This window comes from Girardinichthys multiradiatus, chromosome 18 (genome assembly GCF_021462225.1).
Source record: "Girardinichthys multiradiatus isolate DD_20200921_A chromosome 18, DD_fGirMul_XY1, whole genome shotgun sequence".
Taxonomy (NCBI): Eukaryota; Metazoa; Chordata; class Actinopteri; order Cyprinodontiformes; family Goodeidae; genus Girardinichthys; species Girardinichthys multiradiatus.
In genome coordinates, this window is record NC_061810.1 from 23,972,294 (window position 1) to 23,994,781 (window position 22,488).

General features: G+C 41.5%; 3 protein-coding genes across 10 annotated transcripts in view; 2 read left to right on the forward strand and 1 right to left on the reverse strand.

Annotated features, from left to right (window-relative positions):
- The first annotated feature begins 545 nt into the window (after positions 1-545).
- On the forward strand, positions 546-3,192 carry LOC124883764 (sarcolipin). The gene is made up of 2 exons (XM_047391065.1): positions 546-947; positions 2,450-3,192. The coding sequence occupies exon 2, from the start codon at positions 2,500-2,502 to the stop codon at positions 2,593-2,595; it is 96 nt and encodes a 31-aa protein (XP_047247021.1). The 5' UTR covers positions 546-947; positions 2,450-2,499; the 3' UTR covers positions 2,596-3,192.
- On the reverse strand, positions 2,883-21,261 carry kbtbd3 (kelch repeat and BTB (POZ) domain containing 3). 6 transcript variants are annotated; one of them, XM_047391056.1, is made up of 10 exons: positions 21,155-21,261; positions 18,179-18,461; positions 11,885-12,050; positions 11,491-11,673; positions 11,023-11,196; positions 8,174-8,458; positions 7,789-8,031; positions 7,399-7,689; positions 7,143-7,292; positions 2,883-3,992 (listed from the first exon to the last, which is right to left on the reverse strand). In XM_047391056.1, the coding sequence occupies exons 2-10, from the start codon at positions 18,448-18,450 to the stop codon at positions 3,876-3,878; spliced, it is 1,881 nt and encodes a 626-aa protein (XP_047247012.1). In that variant the 5' UTR covers positions 18,451-18,461; positions 21,155-21,261; the 3' UTR covers positions 2,883-3,875. The 6 variants fall into 6 exon arrangements, with proteins under 6 accessions (XP_047247012.1, XP_047247014.1, XP_047247013.1 ...); XM_047391058.1 differs by lacking the exon at positions 21,155-21,261 and adding an exon at positions 18,698-18,836 and having other exon boundaries at positions 7,399-7,509; XM_047391057.1 differs by lacking the exon at positions 21,155-21,261 and adding an exon at positions 18,698-18,836 and having other exon boundaries at positions 7,399-7,512.
- Positions 20,535-22,488, forward strand: part of fam168a (family with sequence similarity 168 member A) — a 29,436-nt gene continuing 27,482 nt past the window's right edge. For all 3 annotated transcript variants that reach the window (XM_047391062.1, XM_047391063.1, XM_047391064.1), the window contains exon 1: positions 20,535-20,733. The gene's annotated coding sequence lies outside the window, so the exon portion shown is untranslated. The remainder of the gene's footprint in view (positions 20,734-22,488) is intronic.

Consider the following 22,488-nt stretch of genomic DNA (forward strand, 5'->3'; position numbering starts at 1 on the left):
AAACAAAAGAATGAACCATGAACCTAATCTAATAAGAATGACTAGAATAACAGCAACTGAACAGGGAATTCTAGAGAAACAGACAAGAAACTCAAAACACAAACATACACAGGAGAATCATGACACAGGTATAGACAATGGATAGAGAGATGGACGTAAAATTGTCCTTTCTCTTCAGAATTATGAGCTATAATGTGTTGGCCTGTCACAAAAATTCTAATAAAACACTTGCAGCTAAGGTTGCAGCAACATGTGATCCTGCAAAGTATTTACACAAATACAAGTCACACTTTGGAGATTTATTTCGTTGTAAAGAAATTTGGTGTATCACATAAAATCCAAAAAAGAAACATTTACAATTGTGTTTGTAAATTTACAAAATTCAAAAAGATTTGTTGGATTTGAATACATGTGTAAGGCACCTAATGTTTTATTTTGGATTAGTTGCTTTGTCATCCTCCTCTCCTCAAAGTGTGGGTCTGACCTGGATACTATTACAGGTTCCAAAATTCATCAGATGATACAAGGATTGGGTTTTGGAATTTTGGAACAACTGCGACCCATCAAGTATCTACAACAAGGGTGCAAAAATAACCTCCTCTGTTGTGTGCAGAAGGAAGGGGAGACTCTGTAAGGTTATAGATTGAAAATACTCCAGTGGACGATAATGTGGAAAATAACACCCTCCATTGGTCTTTTAGATGGTGTGTGACATCATTCTGTATGTATGTTAGCTATGGGCGGTCCTCTGAGAGTGGGCTACTTTAGGAGCCAAATCTGTCTTCAACTGAAGCAGAAAACTGGACAACAGTGAGCAGCAGAAACTACTGAGGTGCAGCAACAAGAGGGAGAAGCTTTCAGCAAGCAGAGGACAAGAAGTTGTGTCAGCGGTCAGAAAGGACAAACAAACACGCAGAACATCTGAACAATTTCTACAGATAGACCAGGTAACAGTTAATCAGTTTAATAATTTTGTCCAGTTTCTTAACAATGCAGTAAAATCTGTTGGTGATGATTGAAAGATCTGCAGGAGCTTGTGCAGAGGAGATTTAACCAGATTTTATCAACGATACTGCAGAAAAAAAAAATCTTTTTCAAGCAAATCTACTTTATTTAACAAAACATCTCTCTAGAACTCAGCATTTGAAAACTCAGGGCATCTCCTCAATTTCTCTTCATGTAGCAAAAGGTGTCCCCCAAAGATCAACTCTCAGGCCACTCATGTTGATTTCATATTTCAACAATAATCAAGAAGTAGCAAATGCTAATTTAAGTTTTCATGTTAACCTTACTGTGATGCACGGTTTTGCATCTGCATCTTGCTACCTTCAACAATCTTTTATAACTGTTCAGTCTTTGTGAAATTTTAAAGCACAGTTAAATTGCTAAAAAGCAAAACTTGTGTTGTTTTCCAACCCAGATTGAAATCACCCATCTTCCACCACCCAGCATGCTTTGGAGATTGAGAAAGTCTCTGAAAGTCTCTCCCATTTGGGAGACTGCCAGATGTAATTAACCTGTAGGCCTCTTTAAAACATTTTAGCGGCAGCCTACCATAAAGCTGTGAAATTCATTACAAACTTCAAACCTCAAAGACTGATCACTGTTGATTATTCTTGCATTGAATGGCCTGCTTTTTGCCATGATGATCAAACCTCTGGCAAATCCTCTGTTATAAAAGCTAATTTTGCCCTTTTCCCTTCGTATTTAAAATTACATTACATCCACCAAAAAAGTACACGAGCTTACCATGTTTGTTCTCATAATTTGTTCCTTTTTGATGGTGGGAAGAGCTCGTAATGAGCTGAGAGAAAAGCGTTCAAATATTCTGCAGATCATTTGTGGAATTAGCTCCAAAATTATTTGTATTTAAGAAAAACATCTCACTGAGTGCACTTAAAGACATGTTAAACATTGTCAATATTCACATCTTATTTATCCTTTATACATAGGAAGAGATAACTTGGCATACATGTTTGATTTATGATTTTGGTTTGACAGGATGGTTGCACAAGCTTTTTGTTTTTGTTTTTATTTTTAATGACACATTTTTTATGTAATGTGCAGAAATTTTATGCACGTCTTGTAGCTGATTCTGACTCTATTTTGGTACCGCTTTCTTTTTGGCAAGGGCACACTTGTAAACAAGATTTCAAGAGTATTTCCTGGTTTAAAAAAGTATAGAAAAAAAATTAAAAGCTTCAACTCAGAATTAGTGTTTTAATGTTGTATCACAAACATGTCATAACATTGTGGCTCTGCTTAGGGATGCTGACTGTATATCTGAATGCTGCTGAGCCCTCTGACCTTTTCTTTCAAGGCAGCAAGCACACACACACACACACACACACACACACACACACACAGACACACACACACACACACCCAAAGATTACATGCTTATGTTTAAATGTCAGCTCAGAACCCCTCCATCTTTCTTTTCTTCCAGATCTTGTGAGTGTCCAAAAAGAAGCCTCTCGCCATTCCTCTCCGCTCACCATGGACCGCTCGGTACAGGAGCTGTTCCTCAACTTCATGATCGTCTTAATCACTGTTCTTCTGATGTGGATACTGGTGAAAACTTATCAGGACTGAGGCATGGAGCCGCGAGGGGCCAGATAAACAGAAGGCAGAGGGAACAAAGGGACAGATGGAGAGAGTCCAGCGTTTAAGACTGTTGGTGCCTGCTAGAATTTCTCTAAATACAGTGTTTACATTTTTTCAGTCTTTTAGTCTATGAAATCACATGAAGACTGATTCAGAATTCCAGTTCAATTTAGGGTCAAATACTCTGTCTATGAAATCATTTTCTGAAATGTGGTTAGTTTGTAACATTATAAAAAGTGGGGAATCATTAAAGAGATGGGAGTACAAGCAGCAAATGTTATACAGTCGGTCATATCATTTTATTGTTGTTGGCTCTTTTGTTCTACTGACTTTATGTATGCTCACGTCTTGTCCTTAAACCCTTCAATTTGTGGGTTTTTGTGGCATTACACTACCTAGCTATGCATTCACTAAAGATGTTTTTTTCTGCTTGTGCTTTTTTAAACTGGACATTATCGTAAAAAATTGTGTGGTTTTGTTTAACAGGTACAGAAATACTACTCATTTTTATTTACCAAAAGCACACAAACCAGGACATGCATAATCACATGGCAGAGTAGCAGTAAAATAAAAGCATGTTGTTTACATGAGTGTTGACATGACATTTTTTACCTTCGTGAGTTTAAATAAATTATTTAATTTCAGCTCTCCAACCGACAAGAAAATGTTTTACAGTAAAGATTAAACGGAGAAAATTTTACTAAGAAGGGATAAAACACATAAATATGTATTTTCAGTTATAGCAAAGACTGTTTAAGCAGTTATGAAATTCTTAATTTGCATTTATTTTGTGTTTAGGTCTTCTGTGGCACAGATTCTGATCTGCTGCTAGAATATGACTTTTTTAATGCTGAAAAAAAGGGCAAATTAAAGCAGCAAAAAAGCATCTGTTAATAGACAAAATAAAGTCTTCTTCTGTAGAAGAGATGGTAGTACAATGCTATTTCTATAATTGGGCTCTCTACCTGTTCTCTTGATCATGAAAAATAATCTGTTACTAAAATAAACCTTTAAAATTAGGGTTCCTCCACAGGAGGATGCTTAAACATTAGGTGGTTTGACATACAACTCTTATGATCAAATTTACATGAGATAAACCAAAATAATCATTTGACCCTGACTGTCATCTTCTTTTAAGATGTTAGCCATTCACAATGTGCACGTTTAAAAGCCATGAAAGGTCAATGCAGACATGCACATCCAGTATCATTTGGCTCCAGGTGTGTGTGTGTGTGTGTGTGTTGAGGGGGGGCATTGTCTGTTGGGTATCATTCTGCCCATGGGTCTCTGTATTGGTTGAAGCTGATGACCTGACAGTGGAACTCAGTGAGCGCTCTGGGCATGGGTGTAACTTCCTCCCATTGACTCCTCCCACTGTAGTACACCTGCACAAGTAGCACCAAAACAGGCAAACAGAAAAACAAGTCTTCTTTTAGCAAATATCTACAACAAGTTTTGACACATCTGCTCTAAATTAAAAAAAATTTAGATGTATCTAAAATAATTTTGTCAACAAAGCTGTTGCCTGTGTTAGTCCATTTTATCTATCAGAGGAGTTTTTATTGCATGACCCTTTACGAAACCTCTGGCCTTCTAGTGGCAGGTCTGCCTCTGAAGCTCCAAGGGGTTTTTGTGAAGTTTGTACTCAAAATAACATGTCCAAATCTAATTGAGTTTTTCTCAGCAATTACTAACTCTTATTTAAATAATCTTGGTATCAAAGCCAACACTTAGGAGATTCCATCAGAAGTGTAAATATCACAGTAGCTGCTATTGTTTCAGAGATAATAAGGATGGAACACAGAAAAATAAATTTGTTTTTCCCTTGCCAGAAGTTTTTTTTACATTGTATTTAAACCTTTTAGAAATATCATGAATAAGGCTACAAACTTTTGAAAACCCCAAATCCACTTGGACATTACCTGTGCAAAGATTCATGCAACTTAGGTAAACTAAAGCAAAGTTACTGAGCTTTTAGTAAAGACATACCTAGGCGTTTTGCCCATTGGCACCATATGGCACATGTTGGCACTATTTTTAAAACAAATGGTGTTTTACTTGCAAGACATAATAAACTTTTTTTTACATGTCTAAAATGGTTTGTTTTAACATAGTCTTTACTTAAATGTCCGACATTTATTTTCCATTCTTAGTAAAACACTGAGGAACTGCTCTGTTTCGCTCCAACTGCAGCATATTCACTCACCACTAGCTGTACGCGGAGCAATAATTGAAGTTTGGTTGGTCCGTATTGCACAAACGACTTCCTTTTAATCCGTAGAGCCAGTAGAATCAGATTATACCAAATACATTTATGTCAGTCCCACCAATCACCAGTTGTAAAAAGACGAAGAACTGTGACGCAGACTGAGTAACTTTTACGTTTGTCCAATGAAGACATTCTATCTGGAACCAGGAAGTAGGAATTTAAGTGGATCTGCTTGCAAAGCACACTGGGACATGTTATTCCCGATAAATAGGCAAACAAAACAAAGGATTTAACTTTTGGGGAAGAAGCAGATGTGGGTAAGAAAGTTTTTAGGTTATGTTTTTCAATCGTGAGTTATAATTCTGGTCTTCTTTTGCTGCTGGTTTAGTAAATCCCGGTTGGGTTGTGACAAAACTTACATTTTGGAATCTGTGAGCTCTGTGCTGTCTGGAGACATGTGTGTGTGTAGAAGCTGCGGGGGGCAGCTGAGACCGAGATTCGTGGTGATGGCAGTTTGTTTACTTTCTGATTAAACTGCTTATAGTTTTAACTGTGTTTGGTGTTCGTAGAAGTGGTTTATATCAGCTTTTAGCCAGGATTTGGATGTTTTAGAGGATACCACACATCTAAGTTTGACTAGGGGAACGTAGAGCAATTAAAGTACAAGAAAAAGTATAATTCCTGCTACGGTTCCAGGGGATGGGGCTGAAGAGAAGTCAGAAATAAATGAGGCCTTTATTTACCATTATTGACCTTGCCTCTGGAATGGGTTACTGAGAATGGCTGACAGAACGGCAAAGTTTAAAGCTAAAATGAAGAGAGTCTTTACATTTTAGCATCTTTTTGAAATCATTTTAATAACACACTTTTTCTTCTTAGTCAACTTTTAAATGTTGAATTTGACAATATTTTCTTTTTTTCTAAAAAATCTTCCACACACTCTTTACTATGTCTTTTTGACCTGTTATGACTAGCATCATTTTATCTTTTTATCTGGTTTTAAATGCGCTGTTTAAAAAAATAATGGAACCCTTTTTTAATCAAAGATTAATATCAAGTCAATTAAAGTTCTGGAATATTGATTTGGTCAGTTCAGTAGTAGAGGGGGCTGCTAATCAGTTTCAGCTCATGTGCACTAAAGGGAAACAATGAGATGACCCCCAAAACAGTAATGGTTTTGCAGGTGGAGGCCTCACCACTACACCACTAGTTCACACTGACCCGGTCATCCATGCATTTTTCTCTCCGTCGCAAATAGAAGCCATTCTAGTCAATGCGGTTCCATGTTGCCACGGCATCATCCATCAGCGATACAGATAGAGTCTATTTTTGATGAATGATGGACCGCAGATGTGTATATTTCAACGGTGGAAGCAGACATGGAATGTAGTCAGGTTCAACTATGGAACAGACATATTATTCCCTCCTCATTTTTTTTTACTGCTTTTTAGTAGTTTGATGTGTCAGGTAAAAAAAAAAAAAAAGAAAGTAAAGGTGATGTTGGTAGGTTGAATGTTTGATGCATGTATATAAATATGAAAGGTTTATGTCTTCCAAAAAAACCCTGAGTTGCTGATCTATTGCCTCAGGTGCATCTTTCAATGTTAAATAAGAATGTTTTCAGAAGAGCAACAGTAAACAAATTGCCCCTGCGATCAAATCAGTACTGCACAAGACCGTATTTATTTTTCCAACAGCAGGAAAAGTGTAAACGTATAGCAGATAATATTTATTATCAGAGCATCAGATGTACTCTATGTCCATTAGGCATTGTCCCTAATAAATAATGTATATAAATTAAAAACGAAAAATTCATAACAGCCATTACCTACAAATGTCAACGACGGTTGTCACCCACCTAGCTTTTATAAAGGCCAGACAGAAAAAGCTGCTTATACCATTAATAGGACACCTAAGATGCTCAGTGGCATTTTTAAATTCACCTATAATGGTTTTGCACTTTAAAATATGTTATTCGGGGAAACAAAATTTTGCATCTGCACTTTTTGTATTCTAAATGGCTGAAACTCACATATTGAAAGATCCAAGAAAAATTTACATTTTTAAGTGTGTTTCCTGTTTCAATTGAAAAGCGGATCAGGGATCTTTATGCATGCTACAATCTGAGACAAATCTCAGAAAAAAAAACATATATTCTGAAACCTCAGTACAATTCCAGTTATATTTTACTGTTGGTCAAAACCGCTCTCATTTTTAATATATATAATTCTATTCACCCGTTTTAAAGTTAGTTTATATTGCAAAAATTACTCTTTTATAAAAGTTCAAGTGTAGCAGCTCCTATGGTTTAAGGATTGAAGTTTACCTGAACTTCGTCTGTGATCTCATCCGGTGAATAGTCTCCACCGAGAATGTAGATTCTGTCCCTCATCCCTACAGCTCCTGCGTTGAATCCTGCACATTCAAACGAGCCCTCACCCTTCCACACACAGGTCTCTGGGCAGAAACTGTAAATCTGAATGAAAAAAAAACTGTGTAGTTTAAGGTTAACATATAAACTATCTGGCAATGCATCCAAAAAAACGTAATAATTATTACTGCAATTATACAGCAATAGTCACCTTGTACGTAGACAGATCGCAGAGGTGAAGCGTGTTGTTTATTGACACCGCCTTGACCAGTGTGGCGTGGAAGAACTGCCCAAACTCTGCCACCAGACGGCTCCACTGATCCTGCTGGGCATCATAGCGGAAGAAGCAGTCCAGTGAGGGATTAAATGAATCTGTGATCTCAACCTCAGACCCAAGCATATAAATAACACTGCCACAAGCACTGGCCTCTGGGAAGAAGATGGCATTTGGCAGTTGGCTAACAGAGGACCAGCCCTGATTCAGAGGATTATAGTACTCCACCTTCAATGCAAGATGGAAAAAGTGAAGACACTATTTCTGATTCACAATCTAAAAACCTGACAATGAAAGGTTATGCTCATTGTGGAAACTCTTTTATACCTCCAACAGACTCGGGGCCTCCCCTCTGGATCCCTTGGTCCGTCCCCCAATGACATACACCCGGTCAAGGCAGGTCACAGCTGTGTGCATGGTTCTGGGCTTCAACATGGCCGGTGCAGGCGTGCAGGTTAAGGTCACAGGGCAAAAACACCAAACCTCATCAGTGGCACTGTGGAAGGGTTCTGCCACATGGAGGCGAATTGCCCGGCAGCAGTTCCCCCGGCAACCGCCTGTGATAAACATCTTAGAAATGGCAAAAACTTTGCTTTATAAAAAAAAACTTTAAGAATATTTTTTAAAGAATTGGCAACATGCAGGATTAAAAAATGTTATTTGTTTTATTCTTAACAACTCAAACCAAAATAAGATCCACTCCAAAGTGTACCTTCTCAGCATAGCTGCTCAGATAAGACCCAGGTGGATCTGGCATGGAAGCCTCCCCTAGGTCTGTTTGCAGTTCTTTCCACTGGTCTGTTTCCAAGCAGTAGCAGAAGGTGTGGCGGTTCTCCCCGTTTTCCTCTGTCTTGTGAATGTAGATGTAGCTCTTCATGGTCGCGGGTCTGGCATCGGTGAGCAGGCCATTGTACTGAATCTGTTTGCCCTGGGCCTCTGATAGGAGTGTAAGACAGGAGTCATCACTGCAGATGAGTGGGTGTGAATCACACAAAGTCTGTGAAGGTAACACAGACACCATAAACTGATGATAAGATGGAAAGCTTCAGAGCAGAAAAAGTTACAAACAAAATGCAAAAAGACCAAGAATTATAGAAGTAGTTGTTTAAGTTATTTGGACTAACATGGAAAGGAGGTTAATTGCTTGTTTATTTGTCACATTTAGCCTTGGAAACCTCTCCCCACAGCATGATGTCACCACTGTGCTTGACAGTTGGTACAGTTTTCTTAAATTTGAAAGTTTCAACTGACTCCTTACTCCTTTTTCTAATCTGTGTCCCATTTGATGCTAAAGCTTTTCTTCAGAAGACATTTGGCTTGTCTATTTGGGTAGCTGCAACTTTTTGTCAAGTTTAAGCCTTGGCAGTCCTTTCATTTTTTGTTTCAGATGAGAGCACAGAAAATGCATCAATATATATATATTTTTTTGTTTTTTATGTATGCCAATATTAACTAGAATCCTTACCATACATACAAAATATCTATGAATTTCATTTGTAACCCCTTAAATGCCACTTTTAGCAGTTACATTATCCCCCATTTCATATACAAAAATGTGGATTTTTGGAAGGGTATTATTCAAGCCTGGGAGTGTCAAACATTGGCAGCAACACTGATTCTTGTGGATATCCTTATTTTCTTTTTTTTTTTTGGAGCAAAGTCAGTAAAATGCATTTCTTTCCATCCCATATAAGCATATTGGTAGTTTTTCAACACATAAAAAAATCTTCACCTACTGTAAGACAATGAAACATTCAATTTTGAAGTTATATGCACACAAGGGTATGAAAAAAATAACAGAAATCAAGTTGCAACAGTAGTGTATTTAGAAAACGAGTCAATTATACAAAACATGCAGAAGGGACTTAGATCAAGGAAACATGGAAGACTTTAAGAAAACAAAAAGTTAAAATTCATGACAGAATATGCAACCAGGCCAAATGTTGTGCCATTTGCATCAACACAGCCTACCTGTGCAAACATAAATTTCAAAAAACACAAAAAAGTCCAGAACCAAGGACGGTGCTTATTATGCAGCAGGGGCTCCTTGTTTGCTTCGCTGGCTTTACTGTGACAGAAACACTGGTATTCCAGCAGTTTCTAGTTCATGGCAGGCTTGAGCCTGTGCAGGTACTTGTTTTTTTGGAACAACCAACCAATTTTCTTTTTAATGTGTTACAACAAGACAATCGTCAAAATACATGACAAAACTGTCTTTGGAATTAAAAAAATCAGGATTCTGGGAATGCCCAGACCTCAACCTGTTACAATTCACTGATGTTGGTGTTGGTTTTCTTTTGTGTTTGTGTTTTGATCCTTGATTTTTATGTTCTTCAGGTCTTGTCTTATTTAACTGTCGTTTTTGCCTTTAGGGTTTTGCGATGTTGATTAATTCTTGTGTGTTTAGCATTTTAGTTTATTCTTGCTATTTGTACATTTGATTTTTTCCCTTTTAAATCTATGTTAGATTTCCCCCCTTGGTTTGATAGTTTCTTTGTGTCTTAGTTGAGCTCCATTCATGGTAATCAGTCTCCCTCCCTTAATCTTCCTGCTTTCCTTCAGCCTCAGCTGCTCCACCTTGTCCCCTGATTAACACACCTGCATTCTCTCAGTATATAACCTCAGTGATTGTCATTACCAATTGCTGGATTCTTCTATTTCCATGTCCTGTCACAATTTGTAGAATTTTGAGTTTGTTTACAGCATTTCTGTGTTATTATTTTTTGGGTCTCGGTTCTGATCTTTATTGTTTATGTTCTCAAGGTGGCATATTATAGTTCATGGTGCTTTTTTAGTTCTACCTGTAAGACATTTCGTTTTGTTAGATTGTGTCCTTGTATTTCTGTTTAGTTCCAGTCATGTTTTGCTTCCCACTCTCAGCCATTGCCACCGAAACCAGCTAACATTCAGTCCACCTGCATCATGCCAATCAGTCTCCCTGTCCTACCTGTGTGTGGGCCCCTTTTTATACTCTTCACTCCTCAAGTCAAGTTGTAAGTTTTTTACTTTTCATTTAATAAAAAAAAAATTTTAAACCATCCATGCTGCTCCTGCCTGCATGTCTCCATTTGCCCCCAACTCCAAAAACCTCACCTTGACATTTCCTTTAAACTGCCATGTACTCTGTTGCTCTGCCCCTTCTTCTATGACCAGCCACTGTGTAAGAAGCTCGCTGATGGCTACAATGTCAGTGTTTAACCCACACATTGCACAAATCTGCTCCCAATTTGCAGTTCCTTTAATGTGTTTGTTGTATAATGATTACACAGTTCAAATGCATTATTTAAAGTTCCAAATAAATATGACCTGTATGCCAATTGTGAGTGTAAAGCAGCTTGTTGCTGATAATGCATAATAGTTCTGACAAAACATTGAAAAATACATGACTTAGCTACTTAATAGGCTTTTAGTTGAACATCTGAAGTGTTACTGTTGCAGATAACAACATCATAAGTTTGGTGGAATACTTGTCAAAAAAAAAAAAACAGCTCAGTCATACAGACAATATGAGGTAAATTCACTATCTTTTTTTTAACCGTGCCCCACAGACATGGCTTGTACCTTCAGGGAAGCTGCAGGCAGGTGGTGAAGTCGGCTCAGAGACATCAGTTCTGAGAGCAGCTTCTGTCTCCCTGGCAAATCATGATGTATCCATTTAAGAAGAGACATCACAACTGTCTCCTCGCTGGGAACGTTTAGAGCATCTGACCTTAGGCAGGCCTTTAAGACATTTTCCTAAATACAGCAACAGAAGCTGTAAAAACCATGTCACAACAAGCAAAACACAAATAAGAATCTGTGTTACATGCTTTTTAGGATAAAATGAGAAACAGGAGCCTTTTAGGTTATAATATACATAATTATACAGTCTATGAAGGTTGGGCTTTAAGGTAAAGATTTTGTATCACTACAGCAGGCACTTCAGTGGATAGGTAGACTAAATGAGATGATTACAACACAATGTACAAGGATGCAGAGGATACCGCTCAAGCTTTTCTGCGTGCATGCAGCACCCAGACTCATGATTACCTGCATCTCCAAGAACTCCTGTGTTTTGGACAGGTCAAAAAAGTTCCTAACCACAAACTCGCTGGCACTGTGAAGGAGAGAGGCTGAACCATATGCCTCTGCCAGGGACAAGAAGGGAAGACAGTTACAAAGATCCATTGTTGCTATCAGGAAGTCACTGCATGCTCTGGACAGGACAGGGACCTGAAGAGACAGCAACAATTGAGATTCAGATTTAATCATCCTAAAGAATGACAATGTAAAGGTTAGTCCAAGCAAGCACAAGCTGCAAAAGTGAGGAAACTCTAAATCCAACACAGGTTGTACATGGTCACAAGGCAGACACTGAAATGAATTACCATGAAGATAAACAAGATGTATAGTAAGAGAGAACATCAAATGGTTGCGGGATTACCTGCAGAAAAGAAGCAAGCTGGAACAGTATGTCAACGTTGCCATCAGTGATGAGAACCTCTCCAGAGTAGGCAAAATCCAGGAAAGAACCCACAGCCTTGGGGCACTGATTAGCAAGGGTTACTGAGCCATCTCCACGCTCTCGCATGTCGACCTCAAACATGGCTCTAAACACAACAGGAGTGCATGCTGTCACATTAGGCTGATAGGTGAACATACAAGTCCAATGCCTTGCAAAGTTTTTATGCTCATTGAACTTTTTCACATTTTGTTATGTCACAACCACAAACCTCAGTGTACTCTATTTGTATTTTATGGGATTTACCGATGACTACAGATGACTACAGAATCGAGGCACGTGACGTCGCCTGGTACGACGGAGCCGGGGTCCCACCCTGGAGCCAGGCCTGGGGTCGGGACTCGTCAGAGAGCGCCTGGTGGCCGGGTTGCTCCTCGCGGGACCCGGCCGGGCCAAGCCCGAACGAGAGACGCGAGACCATCCCCCAGTGGGCCCACCACCTGCAGGGGGAACCGTGAGGGACCGGTGCATAGAGGATTGGGCGGCGGACAAAGGTGGAGACCTCTGCGGCCCAATCCCCGGATGCTTAGGCTGGCTCTAGGGACGTGGAATGTCACCTCGCTGGGGGGGAAGGAGCCTGAGCTGGTGCGGTAGGTCGAGAGATATCGACTAAAAATAGTCGGGCTCGCCTCCACGCACAGCGTGGGCTCTGGAACCCATCTCCTTGAGAGGGGCTGGACTCTCTTCTACTCTGGAGTGGCCCGCGGGGAGAGGCGGCGGGCTGGTGTGGGTTTGCTTGTTGCCCCCCAGCTCAGCCGTCTCGTGTTGGGGTTTACACCAGTGGATGAGAGGGTCGCATCTCTGCGCCTTCGGGTTGGGGAGAGGTCTCTGACTATCATTTCGGCCTACGGGCCGAGTGGTAGTGCAGAGTACCCGGCCTTCTTGGCGTCCCTGTCGGGGGTGCCGGATAGTGCCCCTCCTGGGGACTCCATTATTCTGCTGGGGGACTTCAACGCCCACGTGGGAAATGACAGTGACACCTGGAGAGGCGTGATTGGGAGGAATGCCCTCCCCGATCTGAATCCAAGCGGTGTTTTGTTATTGGACTTCTGTGCTAGTCACAGATTGTCCATAATGAACACCATGTTCAAACATAAGGGTGTCCATCAGTGCACTTGGCACCAGGATACCCTAGGCAGAAGGTCAATGATCGACTTTGTTGTTGTATCATCAGACCTTCGGCCGCATGTTTTGGACACTCGGGTGAAGAGAGGGGCTGAGCTGTCCACTGATCACCACCTGGTGGTGAGTTGGATCCGCTGGAGGAGGAGAAAGCCGGACAGACTTGGCAGGCCCAAGCGCATAGTGAGGGTCTGCTGGGAACGTCTGGCAGAGCCCTTGGCCAGGGATGTATTCAACTCTCACCTCCGGGAGAGCTTTGACCAGATTCCGAGGGATGTTGGAGACATAGAGTCCAAATGGACCATGTTCTCCACATCTATTGTCAATGCTGCTGCCCGTAGCTGCGGCCGTAAGGTCTGCGGTGCCTGTCGCGGCGGCAATCCCCGAACCCGGTGGTGGACACCGGCAGTAAGGGATGCTGCCAAGCTGAAGAAGGAGTCCTATGGGCTGTGGTTGGCTTGTGGGACTCCTGAGGCGGCTGACGGGTACCGTGGGGCCAAGCGTGCTGCGGCCCGGGCGGTGGCAGAGGCAAAATCTCGGACCTGGGAGGAGTTCGGTGAGGCCATGGAGAAGGACTACCGGTTGGCCCCGAAGCGATTCTGGCAAACCGTCTGGCGCCTCAGGAGGGGGAAGCAGTGCTTTACCAACACTGTTTATAGTGGGGGTGGGGAGCTGCTGACCTCAACTGGGGACATTATCGGCCGGTGGAAGGAGTACTTCGAGGATCTCCTCAATCCTGCCATCACGCATTCCCTGGTGGAAACAGAGTCTGGGGACTCGGGGTTGGACTCTTTCATCACCCAGGCTGAAGTCACCGAGGTGGTTAAAAAGCTTGTGGACCTGGAGAAAGCATTCGACTGTGTCCCTCGTGATGCCCTGTGGGGGGTGCTCCAGGAGTATGGAATCGGTGGCTCTTTATTAGGGGCCCTCCGGTCTCTGTACAAGCGGAGCAGGAGTTTGGTTCGCATTGCCGGCACTAAGTCGGACCTGTTCCCAGTGCATGTTGGACTCCGGCAGGGCTGCCCTTTGTCACTGGTCCTGTTCATAACTTTTATGGACAGGATTTCTAGGCGCAGCCAAGGGCTGGAGAGTGTCTGGTTTGGGGACCAGAGGATTTCGTCTCTTCTTTTTGCAGATGACGTGGTCCTGCTGGCCCTATCTAGCCAAGACCTACAGCATGCATTGGGGCGGTTCGCAGCCGAGTGTGAAGCGGCTGGGATGAAGATCAGCTCCTCCAAATCCGAGGCCATGGTTCTCGACCGGAAAAGGGTGGCTTGTCCTCTTCAGGTTGGAGGGGAATTCCTGACTCAAGTGGAGGAGTTTAAGTATCTCGGGGTCTTGTTCACGAGTGAGGGAAGAATGGAGCAGGAGATCGACAGACGGATCAGTGCAGCTGTCACAGTAATGGGGGCGCTGTGCCGGTCCGTTGTGGTGAAGAGAGAGCTGAGCCGAAAAGTGAAGCTCTCGATTTACCGGTCGGTCTACGTTCCTACCCTCACCTATGGCCATGAACTTTGGGTCATGACCGAAAGAACGAGATCCCGGATACAAGCGGCTGAAATGAGCTTCCTCCGTAGGGTGGCCAGGCACTCCCTTACAGATAGGGTGAGGACCTCGGCCATCCGGGAGGGGCTCGGAGTAGAGCCGCTGCTTCTCCACATCGAGAGGAGCCAGTTGAGGTGGCTCGGGCATCTATACCAGATGCCTCCTGGACGCTTTCCTCGGGAGGTGTTCCAGGCACGTCCCACCGGGAGGAGGCCCAGGGGACGACCCAGGACACGCTGGAGGGACTATGTCTCTCGGCTGGACTGGGAACGCCTTGGGCTCCCCCCGGAGGAGCTGGAGGAGGTGTCTGGGGAGAGGGACGTCTGGGCGTCTCTGCTGAGTATGCTGACCCTGCGACCCGGTCCCGGATAAAGCAGAAGATGACGAGTATGAGTACGAGTACGAGTACGAGGGATTTACCAACACAAAGTAGTGGAAAGAAAATGATACAAGGTTTCTTTAGGTTTCTGCTCAGCTCTATCCTGGTTAATTAGTCTCCCTCCTTCACCTGCTCTGCCTTCACTCTGCCCAGCTGCTCCACATCTCCTCTGATTACTCTCCTGGTTTGCTTGTCATTTTTTGCCAATGCCTCAGTATTTAGGCTCCTTTGTTCCTAGCTGGTTTCTTTTGTTTCAGTGTACCACATCTCTCCGCCATTCCTTGACGGTACAGTTCCTGTATGATTTCCTTTTGCAAGATCATTGTGCAAGTTCTTTATTTTAAAAGCTGTTCTTTGAAAGCCTCAGGGGTTTGTTAGTGAACAAAAAACTTCCTGAAGGTTAAGGAACATAGCAGACAGGTCATGGATACTGCTTTAGATATGTTTAAAGTAGGCTTTGATAAAACAATATCCCAAGCTCTGGACAGTGGGACGACTTCATCATCCCACTAAAGGAAAGAGTATGAGACAACCACAAGCATACTAAGACATGGCTGCCCACCTAAACTAACAGGCTAGGAAAGAGGATTATTAATCAGAGAAGCAGCCAGGAGGACAACAGTAACTGTTAAGGAGCTGCAGAGATCCAAAATTCAGTCTGTCAATAGAACAACTGTGAGAGGTAGACTCCACAAATTTAGCTCATATGAAAGAATGTCAAGAAGAAAGCCATAAGACATCCTGTGTAAAGTTTGATACATGGCATTGGGAATACAGTAAACATATGCGATGCTGTGCTCTGAGACAAGAGCTAGAGCTGCACAATACACTGAATTACAATGACCATTGTATTATCAGTGTCTGCACTATTGCAATCGCAAAGGACTGTTAGGATGCAAAATCTGGTCTAATATGTTCAGGTGTTTTTCATTAAAACTGTGTTCTAGAAACATGTGGAAGGACTTTTGCTTTACCAGCTTTCCTACTACTGTTAAGACATTGTGATGATTAAAAAAGACAGATAGTTGGGGAAAAGATATTGGTTAATAGTAATCAATATTTTTCTCACAATATTCAACAAAAATCTTGCAAGGTAATGCTTTTCTAATATTGTGCTGCCGTACCCCGAACACATCGTGAAGTATCATGCGGCATGAGGCATCAGTAGCTTTCCAGCCCATGATGATTTTCGTGGATGGGAAAGCTGGACACAACTGATGGGAAGATAGGTGGAGCTACAGGGGTTGGACAATGAAACTGAAACACCTGTCATTTTAGTGTGAGAGGTTTCATGGCTAAATTGGACCAGCCTGGTAGCCAGTCTTCATTGATTGCACATTGCACCAGTAAGAGCAGAGTGTGAAGGTTCAATTAGCAGGGTAAGAGCACAGTTTTGCTCAAAATATTGAAATGCACACAACATTATGGGTGACATACCAGAGTTCAAAAGAGGACATATTGTTGGAGCACGTCTTGCTGGCGCATCTGTGACCAAGACAGCAAGTCTTTGTGATGTATCAAGAGCCACGGTATCCAGGGTAATGTCAGCATACCACCAAGAAGGACGCACCACATCCAACAGGATTAACTGTGGACACAAGAGGAAGCTGTCTGAAAGGGATGTTCAGGTGCTAACCCGGATTGTATCCAAAAAACATAAAACCATGGCTGCCCAAATCATGGCAGAATTAAATGTGCACCTCAACTCTCCTGTTTCCACCAGAACTGTCCGTCAGGAGCTCCACAGGATCAATATACACGGCCGGGCTGCTATAGCCAAACCTTTGGTCACTCATGCCAATGCCAAACGTCGGTTTCAATGGTGCAAGGAGCGCAAATCTTTAGGCTGTGGACAATGTGAAACATGTATTGTTCTCTGATGAGTCCACCTTTACTGTTTTCCCCACATCCGGGAGAGTTACGTTGTGGAGAAGCCCCAAAGAAGCGTACCACCCAGACTGTTGCATGCCCAGGGTGAAGCATGGGGGTGGATCAGTGATGGTTTAGGCTGCCATATCATGGCATTCTCTTAGCCCAATACTTGTGCTAGATGGGCGCGTCACTGCCAAGGACTACCGAACCATTCTTGAGGACCATGTGCATCCAATGGTTCAAACATTGTATCCTGAAGGTGGTGCCGTTTATCAGGATGACAAAGCACCAATACACACAGCAAGACTGATGAAAGATTGGTTTGATGAACATGAAAGTGAAGTTGAACATCTCCCATGGCCTGCACAGTCACCAGATCTAAATATTATTGAGCCACTTTGGGGTGTTTTGGAGGAGCAAGTCAGGAAACGTTTTCCTCCACCAGTATCACGTAGTGACCTGGCCACTATCCTGCAAGAAGAATGGCTTAAAATCCCTCTGACCACTGTGCAGGACTTGTATATGTCATTCCCAAGACGAATTGATGCTGTATTGGCCGCAAAAGGAGGCCCTACACCATACTAATAAATTATTATGGTCTAAAACCAGGTGTTTCAGTTTCATTGTCCAACCTCTGTATTTACAGTAAATCCTGGAAAAACCCCAGTGGAGGCTGCAAAACACTTGAGAGTGGAGCAGAGATTCACCTTCCAGCAGAAAGAAATGATCTTAAAGCACATTCACAAGTCAGCATACCCAGCCCTAAATCCAATTTACCAAAGGGATTTAGGTGATCTATATTTTGCAAAGCAGTTTAAATGAATGGGGAAAAAAAAAATATTAATCTAAATGTGAAAAGCTGGTAAACCATACAGCAAAAAACTTACAACTGTAATTGTACCAAAAGGTTGTTCCATAAAGACTTGTAGAACTGACTACATATGTGCAACTCTTTTCTCAGATTTTTTTTTCCAGTTCACAATCATGCACTACTTTATGTTGGTCTACATCCCCTTAAAATCCCAATAAAATATGATGATAGATAGATAGATAGATAGATAGATAGATAGATAGATAGATAGATAGATAGATAGATAGATAGATAGATAGATAGATAGATAGATAGATAGATAGATAGATAGATAGATAGATAGATAGATAGATAGATAGATAGATAGATAGATAGATAGATAGATAGATAGATAGATAGATAGATAGATAGATAGATAGATAGATAGATAGATAGATAGATAGATAGATAGATAGATAGATAGATAGATAGATAGATAGATAGATACCTGAAGAAATCACTACATGCTGTAAGAACGCATCTGTGACAGGGGAATTCGTGCTCCTGGACTATGATGATGAAATCAAACAGCAGACCTTGCTCCCTGAACGATCTGAACACACCAAGGAGCTGCAGTCCCTGGGACTCAGCCACTCGTAGATGCGTCCACCGCTCTGGGGCTCCGTTGCATTGTGGGGTATTCCCAGGTTCACTACCTACAGGGGTGCTGGTGTTACGGGAGAACGTCAAACTTGTACACACCCCTCGATGTTCATCCATATTGTAAAAATCTGAAAATAAACAAAAACAAAATAAAAATTTACAAAATGTGTACGTTTGTGGGCAAGAATAAACAATTAATATTTCACACTTGTTTAGATTTAAGACCGTTTTTAGACCCTTTTTATCTAGTGTAACATGTCCGAGATTCCACCAACTTTGGGCCTTAGTCGCTCTAAAGAAAATATACACAGCATAACATACAAACATGTATTACATCATAATACAATATTTCAGCACATAATACCTGTGAAAAATACCGCAGACTCAGTATTCTAAAGCAGGAAAAGCATCTCGTACAGTGTCAGCACCTCGGACAGTTCTCGTCTCATGCTCTAACTTCCGGAAACTCTAAATCACGCGATGATTCGAACGGGACTTGTTTTCTATGATCAGACGTGTCGTTGCTTAAGTATCTGCATGAAAGGGGTTTATTTTAAATATGTGAACGACTCGCCTTGCGTCAGCCGGCGACAGCTAGCTATAAACGTCAAGACCGACGTGTTGCCTTCGGTAAAACTAGAGACCGCAAAGGCAGCTTGGAATTGTAGTTCTCCTTAATTAGCAGCTCTACTGACAGTGACCGACAAAGCAAACTCTGTGTTTATACTTACATTTGTCTAAGTATCATTTAGGTTTCCCCTATAATATCCATGAATAAAATCCAGAAAAGTCATAAGAAGTCCTGCTTGCAGTTTACCACAAGCTGTATAGGAGACTGAGTTTGTAGAAAGGGATGCTGTGCAGTTCAGACTAAAACTGAATGCTTAAAAAGGCCTACAAAGTCAAGCATAATCTGAGTAAGAAAAATGACATTATACATCACGCTAAAAACTATGCCAATGTGCAACATGGTGTTAGCATCATGCTGTGGGCATGTTTTATTTGAGCCAGGACAGGGAAGTTGACAGGAAAATTGATGGAGCTGAAAACAGGGTAATCCTGGACGAAAACTTTTGAAAGGGTTCAGTAGACTTGAGGTCAGGGCAGAGGTTCACCTTTCAGGACGACTGTAAACATACACCCAGAATGGATTAGATTAAAGCATGTCCACGTGGTAGAATGGCCCGGTCAAAATCCAGTTGTGAATCTGCTGCTTGACTTGAAACTTGATGTTCACAGATGCCATAGATTTAATCCGACTGTGCTTGAGCTATTTTGAAATGAAGAATGTGCAAAATTGTTGGTCTCTTTAGTACAAAGCTGTTAGCAAGAAACCATAAAAGACCTACAGCTGTGTTTGCAGTGAAATAACGGGCCGAAAATAAGAACATTATCACACTATTTTTTGTAAAATATTGTGAAAACCATGCATATTTTCTTTTCAATTCACAATTACGCACAATTATGTGTTGGTCCGTCACATTAAATGCTTTTTTTTTTATGTGCGACTGTAACAGGATAAATTGGAAAAGGATTCAATATATATAATGCGATTTAGTTCCGTTTATATATATATATATATATATATATATATATATATATATATAAATGCGTTTGTGTTTACATAGCACCCAGTATATAGCTCATACACTCAGGTGTCATAACATTTACAAAAATTCAGCTGTACTTGTTGGCTTATCCTTTACCACGTGATGGCGCTGTCTGCCTCGTTGGTTAAGCATGAGGCAAAAGTGTATGGAAAGGCGAACCTGAACTGCTCGAACTCAAACTTCTGATCATGCTGCCGTTTCATTTCACCACCACATCTGATTCTTATTTATGACTAAAGAACACATTTCAGGGGCTAAGATAATAACACCCACACCAGTAACAAAATTGTATCCATACTTCAGAGCAATAATTACAATAATAATAATAAAAAAATGTAATAATAATAGTAGTAGTAGAAGTGCATTCTAAACAATCAGCTTAACACTTGTAATTTAAATTTTATTGTATTTTATTTATTTATTTTTTTTACATGCACATTATATGTCGAAGTCATTTTCGCGCAGTATTTATTTTAACGACTATAAATTTCATTGATCTTAGCCTATTATCAGACACCATCCACTCGGTGGATCTTCCTCCCCTCCTCTCGCCTTGCATCCCTGCATCCCTCCGTCCCTCCCCCGCCCGCCTCTCTCCCTCCCGACAGTGCATCCCCATCCCCCACACACGGTGGCCGTCTCTCCGGGTGAAAGCTGTCTTCCCAACGCTACTGGCCCGACAAAAACGTTGCTGTAGCAGAGCCAGTCCGTACCGAGCCGAAGCTGAGCAGACCCGCGGGATAAAGAAACACACACAGAAAATATTTTACTCTTTCGCCAAGGGGTTTTGGTAAGTTTACGTGTACCGCTTATTGTAGAGGGGAAGAATGTCTCATGTGTCGACTTTGTAAGTTTTTTTCCTGTTTTTTTTTTTTCCTCCTCCATATCCCTTCAATTGTCCTCCGTGTGGAACTAGCGAGCTATGCTAGGCTAAACGACTAGCTGTAACAGCGGGACCAAACACTTCCCGAATCGTTTCACTTTGAGTTGTTTTTGGCAAAGCTTTGTGGTTTCCATATTTGTTCCCCATGTAATTCCGGTATGAGCCACTGCTACTATTTTTTATTGTCGTTTTCTAATGTCCCCCCGGCTAGGTTGCTAATTTTCAGCAGTGTGTGCTGATGGATGCGGGGATGCAGCGTCGGGGCTAACGCTCGTCTTTTCAGGTTAGCTTTTATGCTAAGCTAACGCTAGTAATATATGACTCTCACAGTTTCCTGCGTGGACTGCTACGGAGTGGGTTGGATGGCCGTTCCAGCGGTAGCCAATCTAGTGATAATTGGCAAGATGGCATCTCGGGGTTGTTATCCAGAAATCGGTGGATTTTTCAAAATGGTGTCTTAAGCTTGTGTGACCATTTTTGTCCATTGCTGTTTTGGCTTCTCTTTGCTATTTCTAGTATGCAGCGCACTGCCAGCGCATGCCATGCTCCGATATATAAACATGTAACCCACTGATGAGGTGGTAAACACAAATGTTTGCGAGCTACGCCGTGTCCCCGGGCTACAGGCTTTATGTATGAATACAAGCGTGTTTTTGGAGTTTGATTTACGGCGTTTTAATTTCTCTGCGGGCTCAGATCAGTCGATGAATTCTGTACGCTGCAGAGGTACATGACTGCAGACTGCTTTATAGACGTTTTCGCCAAAAACGGATCATTTGGGCATGATTTCTCAGTAGAAATCTGTGTTTTATAGACACAAATATATTAACATTTGTGTGCTTTCTTTGACACGTTCTGTTTAACACGAGTAGTTTAATTTTTAGCCATGCGGGAATCTCACGGTTTCCACTGATTTTATCTTTTAAGATACCCAGACATGAGTCTTAAAACAATCCACCAACTCACCTGTGATTTCTCATCTGCTAAGAAAAAGCAGATATTTAGCAGTTTAGACTGATTAGGAAGTGCAATGTCAAATTACACTGTAATTACTTTTTGCAGACTTAATAATTTATGGCATTACACCACACCGTTTTAAAAATGTAAAAATATCACAATATTGCTATCGAATGGGATCACCCCACATTGTCCTCTCCTTCTTTTCTATCATCACAATATTTCCACCACTCTCTGCATGCTGTCTAATTTTGGTCACTTAGATCTTTATCAGTTTGGGCATAAAGGACAGTAGAAGTCCACCTAGGTACCAAACATAATATTGGCAAGGAAAATTGTAATGTGTGGCATCTGGTATACTAATGCCCACCAAGTGTTTCATCCAAACAGTTCTTTGAGATTGTAGTACTGCATAAACTGATACTGTGATTTAATATATTGTCCAGCTTTAATGTATACTATGAAGTATTTAAGAAGTAGAGAAAGGTGACAATTACTTATGCTGCTTCTGAATCAACATTGCATATTGATTGGTTTTATATGATATGATGATGATATTGGCTGGTTGATTAGTTGGGAGATCTGGTTAGGTGATCAACCCAGTGAATGGAGTGTAATAACTTTCTTCCAGCCAGCTGACTGGCAGTGCACAGTTGGAGAAAACGACAGCACCTAGTTGAAAGCACTTTACGCCATTGAAACATA